General features: G+C 44.5%; 1 protein-coding gene across 1 annotated transcript in view; it reads left to right on the top strand.

Moving 5' to 3' along the window:
- The first annotated feature begins 7 nt into the window (after positions 1-7).
- The window catches only part of tsc22d2 (TSC22 domain family 2), a 38,784-nt gene continuing 15,215 nt past the window's right edge, over positions 8-23,576 (top strand). The window contains exon 1 of the mRNA XM_084461746.1: positions 8-2,348. Within this exon, the coding sequence (XP_084317872.1) occupies positions 628-2,348 (1,721 nt within the window). The 5' untranslated portion in view covers positions 8-627. The remainder of the gene's footprint in view (positions 2,349-23,576) is intronic.

Here is a 23,576-nt window from a genome sequence, read left to right as displayed (position 1 = left end):
ATAGTGAGCTAACCAGACGACGGAAAAGCTCAACTTTCTTAGTTTGAAGTCTTTCCTGGTGTCGGAGGATATATATTATTTTGAGAGCCTGAAGGAGGATATTATGGATTTGTTTACGTGATGTCTTACATGCTGGTTCCACGGTAGGGAGAGAACTAGCTAACGTTAGCTAACGTTAGCTAGCTGGCTACCTATTTGGCTAACTATATAGCTGGCTAGCTAGCTTGCTAAAAGGGAGAGTGGTGAAGAACGGGCCCGCCTCAGACTAAATTATCGATAGCAGCTGGTGAGCTGTAACTGCGACAGGGGCCTGCTTGCAACTCCGGAGCCGGGACAACACTTCACGGAGGAGGCCAAGTCGGGCAGAACCAGAGGCAGTGTTTTTCAGGGAGGCTGGTCCCAGCTCGGGCTGACTTGGACTGTCACCTTCGGAGTTCCGAGGAAGGGCTTGTTGCTGGCTTTTACAGATAAATTCCGGGGGGAACACATGAAGATGTCGCATACTAGTATCTCGTAGTTGCAAACTGTAAACTGGCAACTTTAGCTGGCGATATTTAGCTAACTTATCGAGCTGAGACCCCAACCTCTTTTATCTGGAAATAGACGAGCGAGGCATTGATATTCAACATGTCAAAAATGCCGGCAAAGAAGAAGAGCTGTTTCCAGATCACAAGTGTGACACAGGCTCAGGTAGCAGCCAGTAGCAACACGGATGACACCGAGAGCCTGGACGACCCAGACGAATCCAGGACCGAGGATGTGTCGTCGGAAATCTTCGACGTATCCCGGGCAGATTTGGGGGTATGTGACAGGAGTTCATCAGAGGAAACCTTAAACAACGTGGGAGATTCAGAGGCGGCTGCCGTCATGGCATTACATTTATCTCAAGAGGGGCAGCCGCCGGTTGCAACAGGTCCTGTCAATGGGGGTTTCTCATTTAAAAGTACAGGCGCTGGCCTTGTCAATCCGCACGTTTCAGGGGGAATTGTGTCTCCGCCAGCTGCGAGTTTGCCCTCCATTCCAACCGTGGCCACCCAGCAGCCAACATCCGTTAATTCTGGCCCTGCTGCATATGTCTCTGCCAGCGTGTCTCAAACACCGCCCGTGGCCACAAGCTCGACAACAACTAGCTGTAGTTCACGTTTCAGGGTCATTAAACTTGACCATGGTACAGGAGAGCCTTTCAGAAAGGGGAGATGGACTTGCACAGAGTTCTATGATAGAGATTCCGAGGGCTCAAGCATGAGTAGGACTGTGGATAGTATAAAACACGCTGTCACCCTGGACCACAATGCAGACAGGGACAGCGGGCTAGGGGTTACAGGCGGCTCTGTGGTGGTTCCCAGCGTCCTCTCAGTACAGGCCCAGGAGTCCACCTCTGACAGTGGCTATTCAGTTGCCCAACATGGCCATCCTCCGGAGCCTCAGCAGCAAGGCTATGGCTTAGCCCCTCAGATAGGGAGTGGAGCAAGTGCCTTCCAGCCTACTGGGTACTCGGCTGTAGGATCCCAACCTCCACAACAGGGCCAGGTCAACATGCAACCAGTTGCCCCCCAAACCCTCCTCCCTAGCGGGCTCAACGGTGTGCCCCAAGGCGCCATGCTGCAGAAATCTCCCATCATGCCTCCTGCCACACAGGCTCAGCAGTTTGCCTATACCGCTCATCCCGGTGGCATCCTGACTACCCAGCCGGAATACAGACAGCAACCCTTTGCCCAGCTCCAGCCACAGGGCTCCAGCACCACTCAGACCCTTCCCATGGCCTCTCTGTCTGTGGGGCCTCCAGCAAGCCAGGGCCCCTCGCCTGTCATCACCCCTGCTGGCCCTGGGGGCCAGGGGATGGGGTTGGTGGCTCACGCTGGTGAACTGCCCGGGTCCTTGCCTTGTAGTCAGTCGGCCTCAGCCCAGGGGATGTTGCTACAGGTGTGTGGAGGTGCAGTGATGGGGCCCTCTGGCAATGCGCCACAGCAACCTGTGAGCCAGTCTCAGCCTCCCACCACCACCACCACCAACCATGCCGGCGTCCAGAATGTGCCTGCCACAGTGCCCAGCGCCACCAACACTCCTTCAGGCATGCCAAGTCAGGCCCCTGGTCCAGGAGGACTCTCCCAGTCCCAGGTAGCTCGCGGAGGGGCCTCTACAGCGGGCTTGGCTGGGCAGGGCATCCTTGCTGCTGGCTTCGCCCAGGCGGAGGACGGCCGGAGGACGTCTGATGCCCTACCTCAGCCCAGTGTCTTCCCAGGGAAGGATGTCATGAAGACTTTCATCCCAGCGAGTCTGCATCTCGCCACGCCCACAGTCAACAGCCTGTTTGGGATAGCGATCCCCATCGATGGGGATGAGGACAGGTAAGAGGAGAGAGGGATTGTAATATGCTAACTTCCATTGTAGGTCATGGAAGAGAGTCCACTACCTCAGTGTTCACCTCCATTGATGTTTATGTCCTGCGTTGTAGTGAGTGAGTACATTCGGCCCTATACATTTGCGTCATGGGGAGGTCGGCGAGCATCCCTCCCAGATGTAAACAGATGTCTCTCTGGAGAGTAGATACACTAACTCTAAGAGATTGTGGGTGAGTGAATACCTGGAAGCATTCCATCATTATAGGCTAGGCCTGTGTTACGCTAGGCCCATGGCATTCTGCAGCAGTGCAGTCATGCTTTGTGTGTGTAGAGAATTCCTCCCCCTTGCCAAGGCTGGTGTGAGGTATGCTATTCCTGGCAAAGTTTGGTTGTACGTAAAAAACAAGTCTTCACAGTTGTATTCGGAAGGTACATTTGGAATGCAGCAATAAGAACTGGCAAAGAGGAAGGATTTTTTTTGTGCTTTTGTTTTTTATTACTGCCACACAAAACAGCTTACACCCAAGTAGGCTAATTGTGTTTTGCAGCCAACACTTTTACCAAAGTAAATTGAATATTCTCCCTACATGGCGCAGCCAGTGGTTATGGTCATGTATTCTAGAATGCCCCTCCGGCTACACAAGCCTCCTGCAAGAACAGTAAATACCTACTCTTCAGTTGTCTGTAGCATTCCGCTAATGTACACAGTGCAGCTATATTTAGGGTTTTGTTAAAAGCTTGCCATACCAAACTGCTTGAGTCTAATGAGTCTAGCCCTCTCACCCTTGATTGTAAACAAATGTACAGGCCAGTAGGGGTGGTCTATGTGTAGAGCTCGGTCTACTTCTAGTGTTGCAGTCCGCACACGCACACGCACACGCACACGCACACACACACACACACACACACACACACACACACACACACACACACACACGTCTCTTGTGTTTATTTAGGCCTCCTTGTTTATCAGTTCTCTGCTTTCCTCACCACTGGGAAATGAAGCAGGCCAGGATTGTGTGCATGTGTGTATGCGTGTGTGTGTATATGTGTGTTTTTGTAGTTAGTTTGGGGGTCACAAGAACAGAGGCCTCATCATATCATCCTGATGGTGATATCCCCTGAAACTAATCATTGTTTGTTTACAGGGAGACTTTGTCCAACTGCAGCATCTCAGAGTTGATGTGCGTGGACGAAAGGGAAACAGGGTGTATTGTTGCCAGAGTGATGTCATCAGGGAACAGCCAGTGCCTATTTCCTAATCGTCCTCGTATGTGTGCTGTGACATCAGCGGCTATATAACCATGGAGCAGCAGTAGTGGCAGGCAGCAGGACAGGACGTGTCAAGGGGAGTGGACAGACATTAAACAGACAAAAATTAAAGGTGCAATAGTCAAGTTTTCGATGTAGACTAATCATAGAAAAAAATAACAAGGCTTGTGAGCCAGTAGTATTAGGACTCCTGATTGCTTCCGCTTCCCGAAATACTGTGTGGTACCAACCTCGTAATACTATTGGCTTAGCCTTGTTAGAGGCGGGTACCAAACCAGACAGAGGTAAACAGGACGTTCTTATTAAACCCGTCAACATTTCTCAAAGGGGTAGTGTGCTATTTTGGACATTTAACCCTATTTGTGGTCTGTCTAACATGAACCTGAAACATAGAGATCATAATTTTACTTATCGTTCGTTTTGAGCTAGCTGCAGTTTTTATGCTGGCTCTCACTGAGTTACAATGGAAGTCAATGGGGCATATGTAAATGGGTGAAAAACTATGCTGAATGTCTTTTCCTAGATGTCTTTCTTATGGCCAGACGGCTGCGCGACTCAATAACGCTGTAGAACTGAGCTCTCTCTCTCTCTCTCTCTCTCTCGGATCCTTCTCTGGACTCGCTCTTTCTCACACAGGTGCGCACACACACTTGAATTGACGGGGTGTTACTAAACAACTCACAGTACTCAGGTACTTATTGTTAGGGTTGTTGTTAGGTTTAGTCCAGTCAAGACTGATGTGTGTGAGGTAGGGTTGGGCAGATGAATGATGCCATCGCCTTAATATATAGCCTAGCGTTATTTCTGCTCAATTAAACTTTCATGTAAATGATAAGATAACTTATTTTGATGTCGCAATCTGTCATAAAACCTAACAGATTAGAATTTACCTATAGCTAAATGTCCATGATCTCTATCGAATGCCGTTCAACAGCCTGTGTGTAATGTTCCATTAGCCTATTAAAGGACCATACCGGTCTAAATATGATGTGATCTCCTAAAACTACTCACCCAACGTTTATCACATTAACGCAATCCAATTTCCGAAGTAAAGCTCACGCTAAAAGATATTTGCATTTTCACGTTTTACTTCCATTTCAAAAGTTGAACGTGACGGCTTCAAAACATATTTTTAAATTGTTCCCTTGTTGTGCTGACAAACTCGTCCCGGTTAGTTTCAAATAATGTTCAGTAATTCGTTTATTTTCGTTTTAACCCTCTTTGCACAGCCTACACCAACGGTCGTCTGTCTTCTTCCTGTTTACATGGCAGCCGTTGCTAAGAGCGCTGGGTAGAGAATCTAGCGTAGGTGGATTAGAGAATATAGCGCAGGAGTTCAACGAAAATAATATAACATGAAAACTACTGAAAATGATTTGAAACTAACTGGGACGAGTTTGTCAGCGCAACGAGGGAACAATTTAAAAATAAGTTTTAAAGCCATCATGTTCAACTCTTAATTGTTAAGATTAATTGTGCAGCCCTAACAGACAGACGGGTGATGATGAGAGCCAGCAGATCTTGGTCTTAGTCAGCGATGACATTGCTGTATTGACTCAGTATTGACTGCATGTTTATTCTGCAGGCCTTCGCATGTCTTTGTCTTTCTCTTTCATGTTGGCTGGGTCCTGGGTTGGGCTGATTTTGTCATATAGGCTAGCTACTGTAGGGTTTGCTCTGTCCTTGAAATGGCTCAGTGTTCACTGTTCAGAGACTTGTATTCGCTCAATTTACTCTTTAGGGGGTCTCCTGAGGCTTCCTATAGATTTGCTCTCTCACGCCCACGCCCCCCACACACACACATAGAAGGTTCCTGTTCTGCTGTTTGGATAAGCTTGGAACGTGTGCGCTGGCATGGTGTGTGTTTATGGAGTTGATATGGATAATAACAAAGTATGAGTTTGCATGTTAATTTTATCAGCTAAAAGCTAGTCTAGTTCAGATCATTTTCTACAGAAAATATCAGACGTTCAGAGAAACGCCTCACCCTGCTTATAAAACTCAATGTGTTTACACACTCCTACAGTCATTCAGAGACACATTGTTCTGTCCACAAGCTCACCCCAAAGGATAATCCATTCCAAGTCGTATTGTTTAGGTCTGGTCTAAATTAGAGAGCATAACACAAAGTAGAACAGAGCTGGGGAGGGGGTGGGGGGGGGGGTTGAGGGGGTGCAGTTGGGGTGTAGTGGGGAAATTGAGTCGTCAGCTTGGAACAGTTAGACCTAGTGAAGTAAACTCAACCCTGTCCCAGTCAACCCTGTTCCTGCCCCTGGGACAAATTGGCTGCATTCAACAGCAAGGTTTGGTCTTTAACTGAATTACAACTTCACAGAGACAGATCTCCTCACCCCGTCTCAATGGAATATCTAGTGGGCCGTGGCACATAAACATGCTCATTTCGGTTAGACTGCAGTGTAGTACCTTTATTGGCTTTTTGATGTGTGCTCATGGAGTCACTTTGTTTTACTTGCAGTTTCTTTCTTTTCACTGTGTACAGACATTTAACCCAACAGTGTAGAAGTTTAATATGGATATTTCTGTCGGTTCCTCTTCAAGGAAGTTTCAGGTTGAATGCTACTAGCCTAAGTTTTGTGAGGACAACTTGATTGTTATAAACCCACTTTCAAGTTCATGCTTGTTTGACCAGAGGTGGGTGGAGGATTTAGAGACGGATTTGCTGAAACAAAATTGGTCAAATCTGAGTTAAGTCTAGCATAATGGGCTTCTCAGAATAATCTGATGCCAAATTATTATATTAATCTTCTTACAGCTTATTTCACAATTTCCCTAAAAAGAAGCCTAGATAGGCCTACGCTTATCAGATTATGTCCAAAGTGAAAATATGGTGCAAAACATGCCATTACTGGTATTTTTCACTCAAGCCATTTAGTTTTTTTTTAACTAATCAGGATGAATCATGAGGGTGATCACGCCTGGTCAGTCACTAGAGAACCTAGTACCAGGGGGACAGGGTGTCCTTTCTGAGTGTCCCACAGCGACCATGCATGACATGAAAGCTAGGGCTGTGCAATAAAATCATTACAGCAATACATCGCAATATTTTTTTACGTGATACTGCATTGATTTTCCATGGTACAGTATCGATACAGTAAAAAATATGTATATATATTTTTTATGTATTTATTTTTAAATATACAGAACAAGACAAGGAATAGATATAGAAAAGTAAGGATAGAATTCAGTCATATATACATAATTCAAGTTTTAAATTGATTTAAAATGTCCTTACATTCCCTCCGTCCTCAGGATCACCTCCAGCAAGGGGGGGAGGATTTGTATTTTCAGCTGTATTTTAAAATTTTCTGTAAATTATGTAGAGCATGGGTTCCCAAACTCCATCAATGTGGGCCTCCCCTCTGAAAATAGTGACACACCCGCGGCCCCCCCCCAACCTCCCAAATTTGTCCATTTTGCAAGGCAGCGTTAGCTAGCCCATAACGTTACACAGCTAAATTAGCTCGGTGGCACCTGCTGGTAGTTAACGTTATGACGTATTCGCACAATACATTCATGCCTGTGGGGGGAGCCACAAACTTAGTATACGTCTCTCCCATTATTTATTTCGATTTTCTGACCTTTAAAATCATGTTTCATTCATAAAAAAACAGAAAATTAAAAAAAAAAAAAAAAAAAAAAAGTAGAGTATCGCAATATATATTGTTTCGGATCCCAATGTATTGTGATACGTATCATATCATGACCCATGCATCATGATATATATTGTATCATGAGGTCCTTGCCAATACCCAGCCCTTATGAAAGCACTCTGTCAGTGGGCGCCTGTGATCCAATCCTCTTCTGGTTCACAACTGATTAGCTGGCCTGCGTATGCCTATCTGAGAACATACAGGAGCTCTTTTCCTCTCCTCCAAGGCAACAGATAAGGCCTGCTGAAGAGCGGCGGCCCTTAAAGAGCTATCATTCTCTGACGATCTCCATGGCGCTTTTGGAGCAGACGGCGGTAAAGAGGACGTTGATGTGCGTCATCTTTGCCCATGCACAATGTGTGGGAACATAGAGAGGAGGAGGGACAGGGCGAAATCCATACATTCTGTTCCCGGACGCATGTACGGGGGAGTAGCTCATCTGTGCGATTGTTCTGACCCTCCTGACAGACAGGCGTCTCCTTTGAGCCAAGGTGAAGTGTTGAGTGATCGTTGCATGAAAACATCCTTTGTACGTGTACAGGATATGAACAACAGGACTGCATACTGAAGGCTCCTCTACTTCATTGGGCCTCATTTCAGTCATTTCTGTGCTATCTGGAGCGTGTGCTGGGGCCCTCACACTAACCCATGTCAAACTGTACTGGTCTGTCACTGTGTTGAACCTGCTCTTTACCCCCCACACACTTCTGAGTCACTTTTTGCTTATCATTGTAATTGCCATGTACTGTAAGTGTTGATTACCTGTGGTGCAAAAGACAAACGTAGTGCAAAAATAGCAGTGCATTTGGCCTACAAGAGAGACAGTGCAGTAGTCAGTATAGTGCAAAAATTGCAAGGGGCAGGGGAGAGAGTCAGAGGGGAGCCTTATTGATAAGGCTGATGGCCGAGGGATGCTTAGGTAAGTGAAGTTTCATGTTTATCTTACACTTGTAAATATGAGCGCCTAGGCCGACACCGATTTATTTTGACGGCAAAGTGAATGGAGCAGCAAAGGACTTGTCTGGCATGAGCGAGCGGAATGCGACAACGGGACTGAGAAGGGCTAGATTTCTGCACACTGCTTAATACGCACTTATACTTATGTAGGTTTTATTCGCCATTCGAAAATAAATCCGCGTCCGTCACATATTATTTTCCTACCGAAACCGCACATAGGTTCCTGCCCCTGTTACAACGACTGTATTTTGCATGTAGGCTACAGTATGTAGGCCTACACCCGAAAGTACCATAACCTACCCATGACGAATGTATAGACTTCTTCTATTGAAAATAAACATCCAAATAAACCCCTCTATTCTGACCAATCAGAAGGCTATCTGCAAGCGAAGCGTGTTGGAGGCGAGTTCAGAACTGAGATCTGTCTCGATTGGGTATTCTGCCGTGTGAACACAAACTGGAACTAAAGATAGTTGCAACATTGTATCAATTTTGTTCCGATTCCCCTTGAATCGGAACGAAAAATAGGTTTGAAAACACCCTAAGAAAACAGCAGGATACACAGGCGTACAGACCTGATGGACTAAAATGTTTCTTCAAGGCTTGAGCCAAGACTATCATAAGCTATCTATATGCAAATGTTCTGTGTTGGCTGGCATCTTCTATCTAGATGACAGCTGGCAAAACAACCTGGCTGACTAGCTAGCAAATAGCAGGCTGGCAACCTGTCACTTCGCGCATTACAGCATAACATTATTCACGTCAGACATTGGAGTGGAGAGAGACTTGTGCATTCACCAGGCAGGTAGTGATTTAAAGTCAGTCAATTTTATTTGTCACATATTCAATACATACAAGTATGATGTGCAATCCTTTTTCAGGATCCGAATGGCTTGAGGGTTGAAGCTCCTCCAGTCCTGATCCTCTCCGAGTTGGCCTTGTGGATGTAGTTCCTTCTCCGACCGCAGCAGAGAGAAGAGTCTGTTGTCCGATTTGTACGTCTAGTTTTGTTCTAACTGAGATTGAATTCAGTCTTCTCCATTGTCCTCTTATGTCTTTATGGCTTGCTTAGCCTATTGTGTTCCCCTCATATCAGCAATGTTGATTAAGTAGGGAAGCAGCTTGTTACGTAAAGACAGCTATTGTAGAGTTAAGCTTAGTCCAGTCCTTTGCAGGACAGACTAGTAAGCACATGTGCAAGTCTTTGACCCCCCCCCCCACACACACACACGCAACCACTCAAACATTCATATACCTCTTGGCACCATTTGTTCGTACAGGCAGGGGATGGGAGGAGGGCTAGGGACTTTGGTTGCTAGGATAGCTGACCTGTGTGAACTTCCAGGGACACATTCCAGGAGTGCCCTGAATGGCTCCGATTGTCAGATGCCCTGGGCTTCAGCAGGATGGACGGCTATAACCAGCTCTCCGTCCACTCTTGGGGAACCCCCGCTCCCCCATGTCTGTCTCCCATCTCACCCTCCCTCTGTCTCCCCCTATTCCTGTTCTCTCTCGTCTCTCACTCCCTCCATCTTACTGCTTTCCTGTGTGTGTGTGTGTGTGCGCGCACGTGTGTTTTTTTTAACCTTTTTTCTACCAAAATTATTGTGTATATATGCTGTTTTTATTCATGTTGTCTTATGTTATTCCTGTCTATTTACTCATCAATGTCCGGAACTTCCATCATGCCTGAAAATGGGCAAAACGGTGTGTCTACCCGGGTGTCATGATTCCATCACTACTGATCGGAGGTGGAGCCGATAAATACCTGTGACCACTGTAGAGTAATTTCTCCCGGGAATGAATGCCAATTGTGACCTTTCCTACTAAAGACTAAAGACAGATGTTAGTGGATGTTAGTGTTCTTTTGTCCAGTGGGAAAGGGGCTTTACTTACTCATTCACTCAACTTTCACACACTGTTTCTTACATTAGTCTGTCTGTCTGTCTGTCTGTCTGTCTGTCTGTCTGTCTGTCTGTCTGTCTGTCTGTCTGTCTGTCTGTCTGTCTGTCTGTCTCTCTGTCTCTCTGTCTCTCTGTCTCTCTGTCTCTCTGTCTCTCTGTCTCTCTCTCTCTCTCTCTCTCTCACCAGACTCAATTAATACCCAGCCTTTTCCTCTGTTTTAAAACGACAATAATGGGGGATTGAGAACTGCCATGCTCAATGTTCAGACTGAACAAGGGTTTGTTTAACAAGTTTAACAGTGCATATAAATCGCTCATAAATAGCCTGATTTATGATTGCGTCTTATTCCAAGATGGACCATTCATTGTCCTGTCTGGAAAATTAGCCGGGTAATGTTTTTTGTTCATTGATTAGTGTCTTGGGAAATCTTAAATAATGTTGCTTGTAGAGAATCTGAACCATTTGAAGTTTGCTTGCGTTTGAGAATTGTATTTCCTTTTAAGGGTTTCAAAAATCTCAAATATGTGTAAAGATGTATGTCTTGACCTCAACTCAGGGCTACTGCCCTGCAGCCCTCTCTGTATTCCAGATAAAGGCGTCTTGCTAAACTTGGCACACTCACCACCATATTATGCCTTCTTCCTATACTAACCCAGTTTAGTGGACTGAGCGATGTGGACTGAGTCAGCCTCCCAATGGCCCATGTCATGGGCACTTCCCAGAATGGTGATAGTGAGCAAACTGGCAATGTTTGTCTTCCAAAAGAGCTTACTGGGTTGGTCAGAACTCAAGACTTCTTCTGAGTATCTCTCTCTGTCTCTGTCTCTGTCTCTGTCTCTCTGTCTCTCTGTCTCTGTCTGTCTCTCTGTCTGTCTCTCTGTCTCTCTCTCTGTCTCTCTCTCTGTCTCTGTCTCTCTGTCTCTGTCTGTCTCTGTCTCTGTCTGTCTCTCTGTCTCTCTGTCTCTGTCTCTCTGTCTCTCTCTCTGTCTCTCTCTCTGTCTCTCTCTCTCTGTCTCTCTCTCTCTCTCTCTCTCTCTCTATCTATCTGTCAGAACACTGCCCCTCCCCTTTCTTTCACACATTCATTATTGGGCTGGTTACAGTATGTGAAGTATGTACTGCTTCATTTAAAAGGATGTCTCAAAACCAAATATAACTTGGACCTTTGTTATCGTTCTGTGCTAAATAACACAGTAGACTGCAGACTGTTCCAGCTGATGAGAACAACAAATAGACATCTTCAGAAATAGCCTCTTTGCAAGATATATTTAACTAGTAGTTGAACCCTGGTCTGTTGGCTAGCAGTATCTTTTAGTTTATAACAGACAACCTCACTTGCCCCCAGCCCTTTCATAGATTACATGTTTGAGCTGAACATACAGTAGTGAATTTTACAACCGAACACTAAGAATGGCAACTATCTGTTGTAACAGCAACACAGATAACGGCAAGTTTACAAGGTTGTCCTTCTAACCTATATCGATTTGTATGTTGACTGAGATGTTAAGACCCTCCAGGCTGTCTGTGAGTTACATGTAAAGTACACAATTGGAACAAGAGCTTTGCTGTTTGCATCTACCAGTGCCTCAAAAAGCCCTTTTTGTTATTTAGGCAAGTAGTAAAGTCAACATATGGAGTAGTGACTTGAGTGCTGCTTTTTTTTTTTTTTTTTATAGATTTTTTTTAAAGATTGTTGACTTTTCAGAGACATCCATTTGTTTCTAAGGGGAACCAAGCTGCTAAAGTAGGCTAACTGTGACAAGTTCTGGATCATGAGGAATTCTAGCCCCAGTCTGTTTTGTGAAGCTTTGAAGCTGACGGGAGGTCGACAAACCTAACAGTAAACGCCTGACATACTATAAATTAATTGAGGAAGCTAAAATTAGACGATCTGAAGTTGAACCTGCATACTATAAATGGGTAGCAGCTACACCTTTTTATTTTATTTTTTTTCTGCATCAGAACATACTGCGGTGAAGGTCAGACATGTGGCTGGCTGTGGCCTTAGCTCACCTCTCAGTACCTCCGTTTGCTGGGATATTAAAAGCTAGCCCGAGCTAGCCTCCTTCAGACACTATAGAGCTGTGTCTGTGCTGCAGCGAGTGAGCTGGCAGGGAGGGAGTGGGGCCTAACAAGGAGGTTTCAGTGCCAAAGGCCCCCTCAGAGCAGAAATGTCTGAATAGTGAGTAATGAGGATGTGTGGAAAGCATGGCAGGCAGCTGCGTTTGAGTCATCCGTCCCCTCTTTCTCTCTCCCTCCCTCTCCCTCTTTCTATCTCTCTCCCCCTCTTTCTCTCTCCTTCCCCCCTGTCTCTCTCCCTCTCCATCTTTCTCTCAATGGGGTCCCCGACAGACTGTGTGTGTGTGTGTGTGTGTGTGTGTGTGTGTGTGTGTGTGTGTGTGTGTGTGTGTGTGTGTGTGTGTGTGTGTGTGTGTGTGTGTGTGTGTGTGTGTGTGTGTGTGTGTGTGTGTGTGTGTGTGTGTGTGTGTGTGTGTGGATTATAATGCTGTTTCAACACTTTCTCTGTGTTTTTCCATCACCGTCTAAGTCTATCACTGTCTGTCATGACGAGTCTTCTCCAGTCCCTCCTCCTTTCTGAGTGATTCGGGTCTAACTTTTGCACAACTGCGACAGTACAAAAAGGCTATACAACAGTGAGACAAATCACCTGACCACAAGTGATGAGTGAACCTGATGCAGATTACAGTCCACAGCCGTGTAGAGGAGGCCTTGTCTGAGAGGAACATTCAGGCCGAGTCGACTCTGCAGTGCAGGCAGGGGGAATCACCCTGTAGGGTTTTTTCAGGTTCACTGTGTGATTATAGACAGTGGAACACGAAGAGGCCAACTGATCTCTGATCTCCTCCCCCTCATTCCAATGTAAATCTGACTATTCTAAAACTGCCTGGTGCAAATTCTATGGCATATTGTTTTGTCTTTTGGCTCAGAACACTCTTTGAAGGAAGTTTATTTTGCTGCTTTGATGTCCGCTTTTTAAAAAATGTAACATCAATACACATCCTCTGTTTGTTTTTTTCCCTGACTCTGTTTCGAGGGTTTCCTTTTGTCAGCGTTCAGTGCTTTCTGTTCCCCCACCATCTCACAATAAGCAGCTTCTGTAGCGAAGCGGACGTGAGTCATACTGGCAGTGTAAAGAGGTAGCTGGTATCTCACTCATCTGACAAAGTTTTTGGAACAGACGCTACCTAGGCTTATCACTGAATCAGTTTGTCACTCACAAAATAGTGGCTTAACTTCCTCCCATGATTTCTCAGTGAATGAGCACATGAATGACTTCTTCTGACTCATGGAAACAATCAGCTGATAAGAGTGTTGTGGGGTGGAGGAAGGGTCCAACTCTGGGTGTACAGAATACAGTTCTACAGTCTACATTTTTGGGTCGTCGGCTCACTTCCTACTGAAGTCAGTGGTAGTTATGTAATTTTCTGGCACATATTGGCCTTGGAGAGCTGTCATGACCTCCTACATTATTGTGCAATTCCTCAAAAAAGCCTTCAAGGGTGCGATTACTGATGTATGCTAAGCTCTTGCACCATCTGTACACTCAAGCCAACAGTCAATTTTTACCCAATCCTTGACAACAGTTGTCAATGTCACATTTTTTAAGAATCCTGAATGGGCATAAAATAAATTGAGTCCAATAAAATAGTTTGTAGCATTGTGGAATTAGGATAGATTAAATTAGAAAAAGATTCAGCCAAGACGCCTCATGATACCGACCGTGACAATTTAATCATAGTTCATTCATCATCCCAAATCCCTCATCCTTTTCATTCAGAACTGTAGGCGTGAAAAGCAGCTAAACCTGGGAAGTCAAGGTTCTGTAAGACAGATAAAAGTTGGCCCAGGCCAACCAGTGTACTGTCCAGGAGTCACACCCATCCTTGGGTGTATGGTATGTAAAGGGAGTTGCTTGTGATTTCTCACAGGTGTTTGTTAGCTGCTAGCTCCTTCACAGATTAAAGGCATTGGAATCTTGGACTCTGTTCTCATTAAGACTGGAATCCATAGGCATTTTTATTAGCTGTCTAAAGCGGTTCAGCGCTTCCGCTGGTAAGGTTTTGCCGTGGCGCACCGCCAAACATTTGATACAAAAAATCTAGCCTAGCCTACTGTCTAAAATACATTTATGTTAGTAATCTAAGTGCCGTTATAGCTACAGTTAGACGTGCCGACAGCTCCTGCCCATCTCAAGTACGTTGGTAAAGCCTTTGGTTTTATAATTCCCTGATGACAACTAGCTATAACCTAATATATCAATACACTTTTCCAGATGGGCATACGACGATTTTTGAAGAGGAAGAGAGAGGAGAATGATGAGACCAGTCAGGTAGGCAAGGTTATTGCCGGCTAGCCATGATTCACACTGGGGGATTAAGGAACAAGGCAAGCTACCTGTAGTAGGCTAACAGTTTTGCCCGCTTCCCAGGGACCAGTAAACTCTGTTCGGGCAAGAGGAATGCCTCATGCAGTTGTCTGATCGGACAAGTAAAAAATGAATATGATAAATTGGCCTTGTGTTGCTAACGTTACGTAACGTTTCCTGAAAATACAGTTTGAGCCGAAGCGGAGCCTGCTTCATGTGAGCTACGTGCTGCTGTCTGTCAGTCAGTCAGCCCTTCAAGCAGCGTTGTCAAGGAGACATACACCACAAGCGCGAGTAGGTTCTGCAACTTTAGTGCGAGCCAGGTGCAGCGCTGCCTGATGGATTGTGCAATGGTCTTTTTGACTGGCTGTACTAACACTAGCTTGCGTTAATGTTCCTCCAGCCACCTAAAAAATGCCAATCAAAATAACAGAAAACAGCAGCTGTTACCATTATAACAGCTGCTGTTATAATGGTAACCTACAATACATCTGATTAAAATATGTCTATAAAACATATGATTTAAGTGCCTGTGTGGTTACTGTTTTATCTCGCCAGTTACATGTAATTAATTACATTTTAAGCTCTAGGACTTTACCAGCCTTACGAGATAAGTTAGGCCATCTTTATAGGCCTACTTATAGGAAGGGGACAGGAGAGAGGGACAAGGGAGGAAGAAGGGCAGTCTCCAATCCCCCACTTTGGTTTCGAAATCTGACTTTTTTTTTTCACACACCACCACACCAAGAGATCAGTTCCACAGGAAACACTGCGGTTTTAAGCAGAGTGTCCATGGGTCCTTAAAAAAGTTAAAGGCCTGAAAAAAGTCTTGAATTATCTTACATTCATTACTCAAAAAAAAAAAAAGCCAGAGAGGACTTTTTCTTATTATGCTCTGTGTCAGTTGTGCAGAGGTTTATCTAGCTTGAGCCACGCGCAGATTGCAAACCACTCTGGTAACTTGCCACAGAAAAATCTCTCTAGTCACCATTTTTTTGTCTTAGTAGTCACCATTTTTTTTTGTTGTATCGGAGGTCAAAAGCCCCATCCATGGTCACGCTGTGGCCTCCTGGAACTTTACATTATTGATTTGCGATGACCTCTGACCTGAATGAGACCCTGGCATTAGTGAGCTTGGAAAGAGTCCACTCGTACTGTATCATCCCAGTCTGTCGCATGGTGTTGCTATCCCTTCTGCTGCACTGCTATATGTAGCACATCTAAGTGGCTGCTGCTCTGGTCTCATTAGCTGTCTTCCTTACGCAACAGGCCTGTCTTTACCCTAGGCACAGTCACTAGAGTGTGACTGTATTGTTAAAACATAGTGTCTGGCAGAGCCAGAACTGACCTGGGGGGGGAGGTTGTTGTTAGAGGGACACGCAGAGTTCAGTGGGTCAGCGTCAAGCTTCAAGAGACGATTTTATGCCTTACTTAAGCTGGCTGAGTCAACAGATTTGACCCCGATTAGTGAAATCGAGCAGATTAGTCCGTCTTTTGTATTGGTGGGCTAATATCAGTTGCTATCCTGTAGAGCAGGAGTCGGCAATAGGCGGCTTAGACTTTGGCCCGCCAGCAATAATATCTGGCCCGCCAGATTAATTTGAGATTTATTTTTTTCTTTTTACACAATATCAGACCGACAGACCCAAATAAAGGCTAGCTATATATATTCAAGCTATAATGTCCAGAGAAATTACCACAACCTAAAAAGAATGCTTATAGACAGTTTTAAGTTTATAGTTAACAGTAACCGGCAGACAGTGAATTAACCGGCATGGGCAATAACGTGCTTGCTCACGTGGGAAAAAAAAGTCGGCGGACAGCGCCTAGTGCTGAAATAGCAAACAAATATAACATCAGTTCAGTAAGTCAAATGTATATGACTGTGATGGCACGAACTGTAGGCTAAAATGCAATTAAACTAAAGAAAAAAATAAGCTGAATCCGGACTTGATCGTGGACTGGAGTGCTTCGAAAAAGAAGAAAGAAGCTCCTGAAACGACAGAGCAGATGCTCTATATTAGGTAGGCCTATATACGAATTACAACGAGACATTCATTATCTAAATTAAAAATACAATTGGGATTTTAAATACAGTAACAGGCTTAGTAGCCTACTCATTTAACTGGCGAAAGGAATTATCCGACTAAACACGTCCGGGCCATTCACGCCATTTGATTTTTAGACCAGGATTACGTAAAAACTACCTGGCTGATTTTCATGTTTTCATGAAACTCGGTGAAGGGGTGTAGCATGGGTCAACTTAGAACCCATTACATTTTGGAGCCGAGCCGAACCACGGAATGGTTCCACGAGCCCTCCAAATATGGCCGACCATTCATCACCATCTTTTAGACCAGGTTTACGCTAAAACTACCAAATTGTCCGATCGCAAAAGCTGATCTTTTATGTCTGTTCTAGCTGGTTAGCTTGACATATGACTGTGATGGCACGAACGGTAGGCTAAAATGCAATTAACCTAAAGAAAAAAATAAGCTGAATCCGGACTTGATCGTGGACTGGAGTGCTTCAAAAAAGAAGAAAGAAGCTCCTGAAACGACAGAGCAGATGCTCTATATTAGGTAGGCCTATATACGAATTACAACGAGACATTCATTATCTAAATTAAAAATACAATTGGGATTTTAAATACAGTAACAGGCTTAGTAGCCTACTCATTTAACTGGCGAAAGGAATCATCCTTAGATTAGACGAGGCTGCGCTGGAGATGGAGCTAATTGATTTCCAAACAACCTCCCTTGTCAGCGATGCGCTCAGAAGTGCGGAGTCTATGAGTGCCTTTTGGGTAGCATGCTCAATGTTCCCCTCCACCTATGTCTGCGAGTCCTCCTTGTGCGTTAAAGACGCACGAACGGAAACGACCGACGCACAAAAACCTGGAGAACTGTCTTCGGTTTAAAGTGACGTCCATATCACCAGACAACCGGAGAATAGTGACCGACGGGAGATGTCACGTTTTACACTGAGTAGGCTACTAAGCCTGTTATTGTATTTAAAATCCCAATTGTCTTTTTAATTTAGATAATGAATGTCTCTCTTAGGCCTACCTAAGGTAGCGCATCTGCTCTGTCGTTTCAGGAGCTTTAATTATCAATTTATTTTTCACTATCAATTCATTAAATTTACCGTTGATTTTGATTCTGGCCCGCTATGTAATGATTTGGAAAAAATCTGACCCAAGGCCAAACTTAATTGCCGACCTTTGCAGTAGAGTGAGTGACATTCTGCAGTTGTTTCTCAGTTTGGTTTTATCATCCTCAGAGTGCCAGGAAAAAGTAGGTGTCATCATAGCAGAATTCAACACCATTTTGGTGCTGTTGTCTTTTTCCAGTGTGAAATCTCAGGATCTTATCTCTGGTGCAGGTGAGTCAGCTGTGTCTCCCCTCTGCTCCTCGCACTTACCGCGTGTTTGGTTGTTTGCCGCCACCCCCTCCTGACGCACCCTCCCTCCCAAACTGTGCCCCTGTGGAGAGATGCATGGTCAGGCTGGGTTGGTGGTTGGCTAACTGCACAGCTGGGGCTCTCTGTTTCTAGTCAGTTATGGCTGCACAGTCGGCCCCATGCCGAGAGGCACGGCCTTTCGCCATTCAATCTCTCACTGTCTGTCTCCTTTTCTTGAAGAGTAATCCTTCAGCTCTACCGTACTCACTCTCCTACCGCAGTCCTGTATTTCACCAGCCGTCCAGCTGACTCACCCAGGCCCATCTGCTGCATCCTGCCACAGTCATAAACCTCTCTGCACACTGAGCTCATACTGTATGAACCAGCCCAGACAGGCATTCATGTCCGTTCATGGATCAGATCCTTCCAGCCTCTTCCTGTGTGACTAAGGAAGTAATGGTGGAGCAGAAAGAGGGACATCAGCAAACCAGGCCTAAACTCATTCACCGTAGGATTCTGTGTGCACAGGATCAATCATGTTTCCCGGCCTGAGGGAAAGGTCGTGTTGAGAATGTGGACTACGGTTGTTGGTTAATGTTTTTTGTTCAGGGCAAGGAGAGTTGCTTTTTACCCTGTGACAGAGCAGATCCATTGAGTGACTAGTGAATGATGGACTGAGCTCATTCTAGATCGGACGTCGGCACTTCTCAAGGCTTAGAGGTTGAAGAGAAAATCTATATGTTTGATAGTCTAAATCCAACCTCAAGTCTAATAGTAATTGATTGTGGGTTTGGTCTGTCATTTTGATGCCTGTTTTGAGTTTTTTCAACTTTTCCAGAAAAAATACAAATTTATTTCATCTGAAGTGAGTGACATTCTGGAGTTGTTTCTCAAAACCATGATGTTAAAAAAAAACAAAAAAAACTGCTCTGACAGGTTTCGATGGTTATTAGCTGTAGATGCTTAGACTTTCCTCTATATCAATACACTTGTCGCTGTTCTAAATGTCAAGGGAAGTATGGAACTATTTTTTAACTTGTATTTTTCTTTCTTTGTACAGACCATCCATGTGTCAAATGCACTAGTTCTATTTTGTGATGGCTATTACAGGTTTTTATCTTACCCAAGGCCAGAGAGATGCAAGGGTTCTTTTCCATCCAGTGTCTTTTTTGGTAGCATTCCTGACTGGCAGCATTCCCTGTCTCACCTTTATACTGAATGATTTGACTACAGTTACTACATAGTTATTTGCTTCCAGCAAGGATGCCGATTCCAGTCTCTATCTAATTAAACCTCCTTATCCCCCACATGAACTAATGATAGCTTTAAAGGTAATGGTGTCTGTGTCTCCCTCTCTCTCTAAACCCAGTCATTTGGGGTTTCCTCCCTAGAGTCCAGCTCACAGCTGCTTTAGGCATGTTGAAAAACTTCAAGTAAACGTGCGTCTTTGAGTACTCACTTGTGATGAAACATTGTTTTTGAGAGCAACGGGGGGGGGGGGCGGGGCAAATATTTTTGCTGTGAGCTGAGATGTACTGTATGTAGGTATATAATCAGTATGGCTGGGTATTGGCAAAGACCTCACGATACGATACATATCACAATACATGTGTTGTGATACGATACGTATCACGATACATTGTCATGCCATACGGTACAATACATATTGCGCTACATTGCGATGCCCTACATAATTCACTGAAAATGTAAAAATACAGCTGAAAATTCAACTCCATCCTCTGCTCTCTGGAGGTGATCCTGAGGGCTGAGGGAATGTAAGGATATTTTAAAACCATTTATAATGAATCTATGACTGATGGCGTGTGCTCGTTCGTTTTTTTTGTTTCGTATGTTAGCAGGATTACGCAAAAACTACCAGACCGATTTTCACGAAACTCCGTGGAAGGATGTGGCATGGGCCAACTTGGAACCCATTAAATGTTCGAGCGGATCCGAATCATGGCGCAGGTCCACGAGCCGACTTAACACGTCCGGCCATTCACGCCATTTATTTTTTAGACCAGGATTACGTAAAAACTACCTGGCTGATTTTCATGTTTTCATGAAACTCGGTGGAGGGGTGTAGCATGGGTCAACTTAGAACCCATTACATTTTGGAGCCGAGCCGAACAACGGAATGGTTCCACGAGCCCTCCAAATATGGCCGACCATTCATCACCATTCACACTGAAAATGATAATAAATAAAATAAAAATAATAAGAAAAAAATTCATCCAAGTTTTAACAACCATCAACAACATTTAATCTTATTTCTTTCTTTTTTTTTCTTTTGTTTAGTTAGAAATTTAACTGCTCAAAAATCTTCTAATTTCCTACTCCAATCTCCACCCTCCAGTCTACAACAGTCTTCTATTTCCCTGTGCAAAAACTCACATATTCATCCATGTCCAGGTTATTTGTAATGGTCTTCTCATGGGCCAAGATCACCAAATGCCTCTTCCTCTCATGTAACATGGTGTGACGGTAGGGGGTTAGGACCCGTGCCAATGTGGAGAAGCAACTCTCACACGATGCTGAAGACACACCAATTACCAGGGCTGTTACATACAATTTATGGCCTCCTTGTACTCATGTAGGTGTTTACATACAGTGGACAGGTCTGTTTCATTTGGACATTTCTTGAGCAACATCTGTTTTGCCACAATAATTTCATTTTTCAGATTGGCATCGTCTGCCACAGAGCCAGCCAGTGGGTGCAACAGGGTTAAATCTAGAAATACACTAGATTTGGGTGCAAGGCTGGATATGGCCTTCATCAGATCAACATTCTTCTTTGAAAATCTATTTTCCATTTCTGAAATGGCCCTGTCAAGGATGTTGAGCAGAGACCTTTTCAGAAACTGATGGGGGGAAATGGTAGGATCATCAGAGTCTGTATGGCCCACAGTTGAGAGCACAACACTTTCTCCAAGGTGTTTGCTCATTGTTCTCCTTCTCTTTGGAGGATGTGAATCATCCCCAGCAGCTGCCTGGGACAACTCTCCGCAGTACTCATCGTCATGGTCCCGGATGTCTTTTAAGGACTCCAGTGCTGCACCAACAACCTCAGAAGCACTGCACATATCCACTGTCTGAGACTGGAATATTGCATTGGCTGGTTTCAAGACACCAAGCACCTGCACAAGAAACATTCCAGTCTCAAAGACGTCCTGCCTCTTCATTTGACAGAGCAGGCCTGATGCCTCGGTGCACAGGTCAACTGCAGCATCACCATCCTCTGTCATCTCAGATAGGATACGGAAAATCTGGTCTCTATTGTCCACAAAGCACCTTGTCACCTCATAGTGGCTTGTTCATCAAATTTGAAGCAGCCTTCTAAGATTAGGTGCATCATATTTCTTGGACACAGTGATGCTAAAAATAGTAAGTGAACTGGAGAGGTCAAAAAATCTTTGTGCACATCGTCCACTCTGCATGGCATGCACAACCACTAAGTGCAGTTGGTGGTTGTAGCAGTGGATGTATGGAACATATCATGCAAGATTCTTTTGGAGTAGAGCTTGTACACCACCTCTTACCCCACTCATCACAGAAGCTCCATCATAACACTGACTAAGTATGTTGCCAGCACTGTAGCCAGCATCAGAAAGGTGTGTCAGTATTTCAGAGGTGATGTACTCTGCATCAAGTTGACCCAAGTCAAGCAACCCAATATTATGCTCTTCTGGCATGGAATTGATGATAAATTGGATCATCACAGACACATTTTCTACGTCACCTGTCCCATCACTTTTGAGGCAAAACCCTGCAGAATCAGCATTTTCATATTTTTCCTGACCTCTCCAAGCACCATGTCTGCCAGTGTTGGAATTATTTCATTTTGGATATCCAAAACATCATCATTACCAGCTGTAGGCCTATCATGACTCAGTTTCTACAGTCCCACTGAGCTCCAACTAATTGACACAGAGAAAATTTAAAGCACTGCCCACACTCTTGACATAATGTTTTTTTTCAAGTTGTGTTTTACCAACCCAACAGGGAGTCGACAGTCCCCCCTGTTGCGCGTCTGCTTTTGTGCTGAGTCCAGATGGTTGAAGCATTCACATGGTTGTGGCTGGACACATGCCTCTGTAGCCCCTTGCCCCGATCAAGTGCTTCTTTCCAGTTGTTAAAACCAGTTAAGGTAAAAACGGCATCCCTCTCATTCTATAAATGTATTTTTTTTTTTTTTTTTTTGAAATTATTATTATCTCTCTGTGCTTGTGTGACTGAGAAACGTTCCCACTGACAGCTAGCCTGGCTAACTGACTGATTGAGAAAAGCTCCCATTAACAGGCTCACACTTGGAGAAGAACAGCATACCATTCCCCGTTTGACATAACAAAGAGATGCTATATTTACGTTTGTTTTTGTTGTTAATTATTTATTAAGTATCTCACGATACGACTCGCTACGACAAATTTAATGGAGCTTCGTTGCTTCCTCAAAGTCAGAAAGTCTTACTGCTTCTGTTTATCCTGCCTCAGTGAGAGTGAGAAATCCAACACCAGATAGTCGGGCTACTTCTTGGCTCATTTGCATACTAAACAGTGATTGGATGTTTACTGGGGGAGCGTCTCTGCTAACTGCAGAGAGTAGATCGCATACAACCAGCACACATCACAGAGCGGAGGGGAGAGAGAGATGAGAAAGCTTGTGCCTTTTTCGGAGGATTTGATTTGAGGGGGCAAGGCATTTGTTTAAGGGCGCATTACCCCCTCTTGCCCTGCCTAGAACCGGCCCTGTATATATGCTTTATGCTTTTGGCAATCAAATTGGCAATCACATTGTTGGCCGATAGAGTATAAGCCAACCTTTAATCTGTTTTGCTAGAGAATAGAATAGATAAAAATGTCACAAAAGCTCTGACAACTTGGTAAAATTCCCATGAACATTGACCTAGCTACTACTAACCTAGGTAGGCTGTTCTAGTTACTACTGTAGCTAGCTATATTGTTAGTTAGGTTGTTGCAACACTTTGAATCACCTTGTTTTTATATGCAAGTATCACAACAGTTAATCATACTTAATTACGATCACAATATGAGGCGAAATAATTGCTATTAAAAGCAATTTTCTTTTCCATAATCGTGCAGCCTTTCAATGTAGAATAAAATCAGAATCGTGGTAGGCTTGTAGGTCCGTTCACCTGTTAAGAATTGATATGCACAACATTTATTTTTCTCACCATTCTTAGCAGTGTAACATCTGAAGCTGTCTCTCTTTTGATGCCACCACATGTTTTAATTATTCTGGAGGTATGCTTTTGCTCTGGCCCATGGGCCCAAGGTAGACCATCGTATCTCAATTGAGCGCTCAGCAACCTGGACGATGTCAGTAAACCAGTTCATCTATTATGTCTCTCTTCCTCTATCTCTCATTCTCTCTTCAAGCATGTCTCTCCTCTCTCACTCATGTTTCTCTTCCCTTTCTCTTACTCCCCTGTTAAAATTCAGGAACCCGTCCACAGCTTTCTTCCAAGCCTTCCCAACTAGCAGGTTACGGGGGTCAAAGCCTGTCATTGATAGGTATGAGCTTGGGTGTGTGAGATTGGACGAGTGGTGGTGGTGATCCCTGAACCCTGAGTGTGCATGGAGAAAGCATGGCATTGTGGGATGTTTCAGAGTGGAGTGACTC

This window comes from Borostomias antarcticus, assembly GCF_949987555.1.
Source record: "Borostomias antarcticus genome assembly, chromosome: 3".
NCBI classification, from domain to species: Eukaryota; Metazoa; Chordata; class Actinopteri; order Stomiiformes; family Stomiidae; genus Borostomias; species Borostomias antarcticus.
Note: the sequence above shows the minus strand (reverse complement) of the source record. Positions and strands in the feature narration are given on the sequence as shown.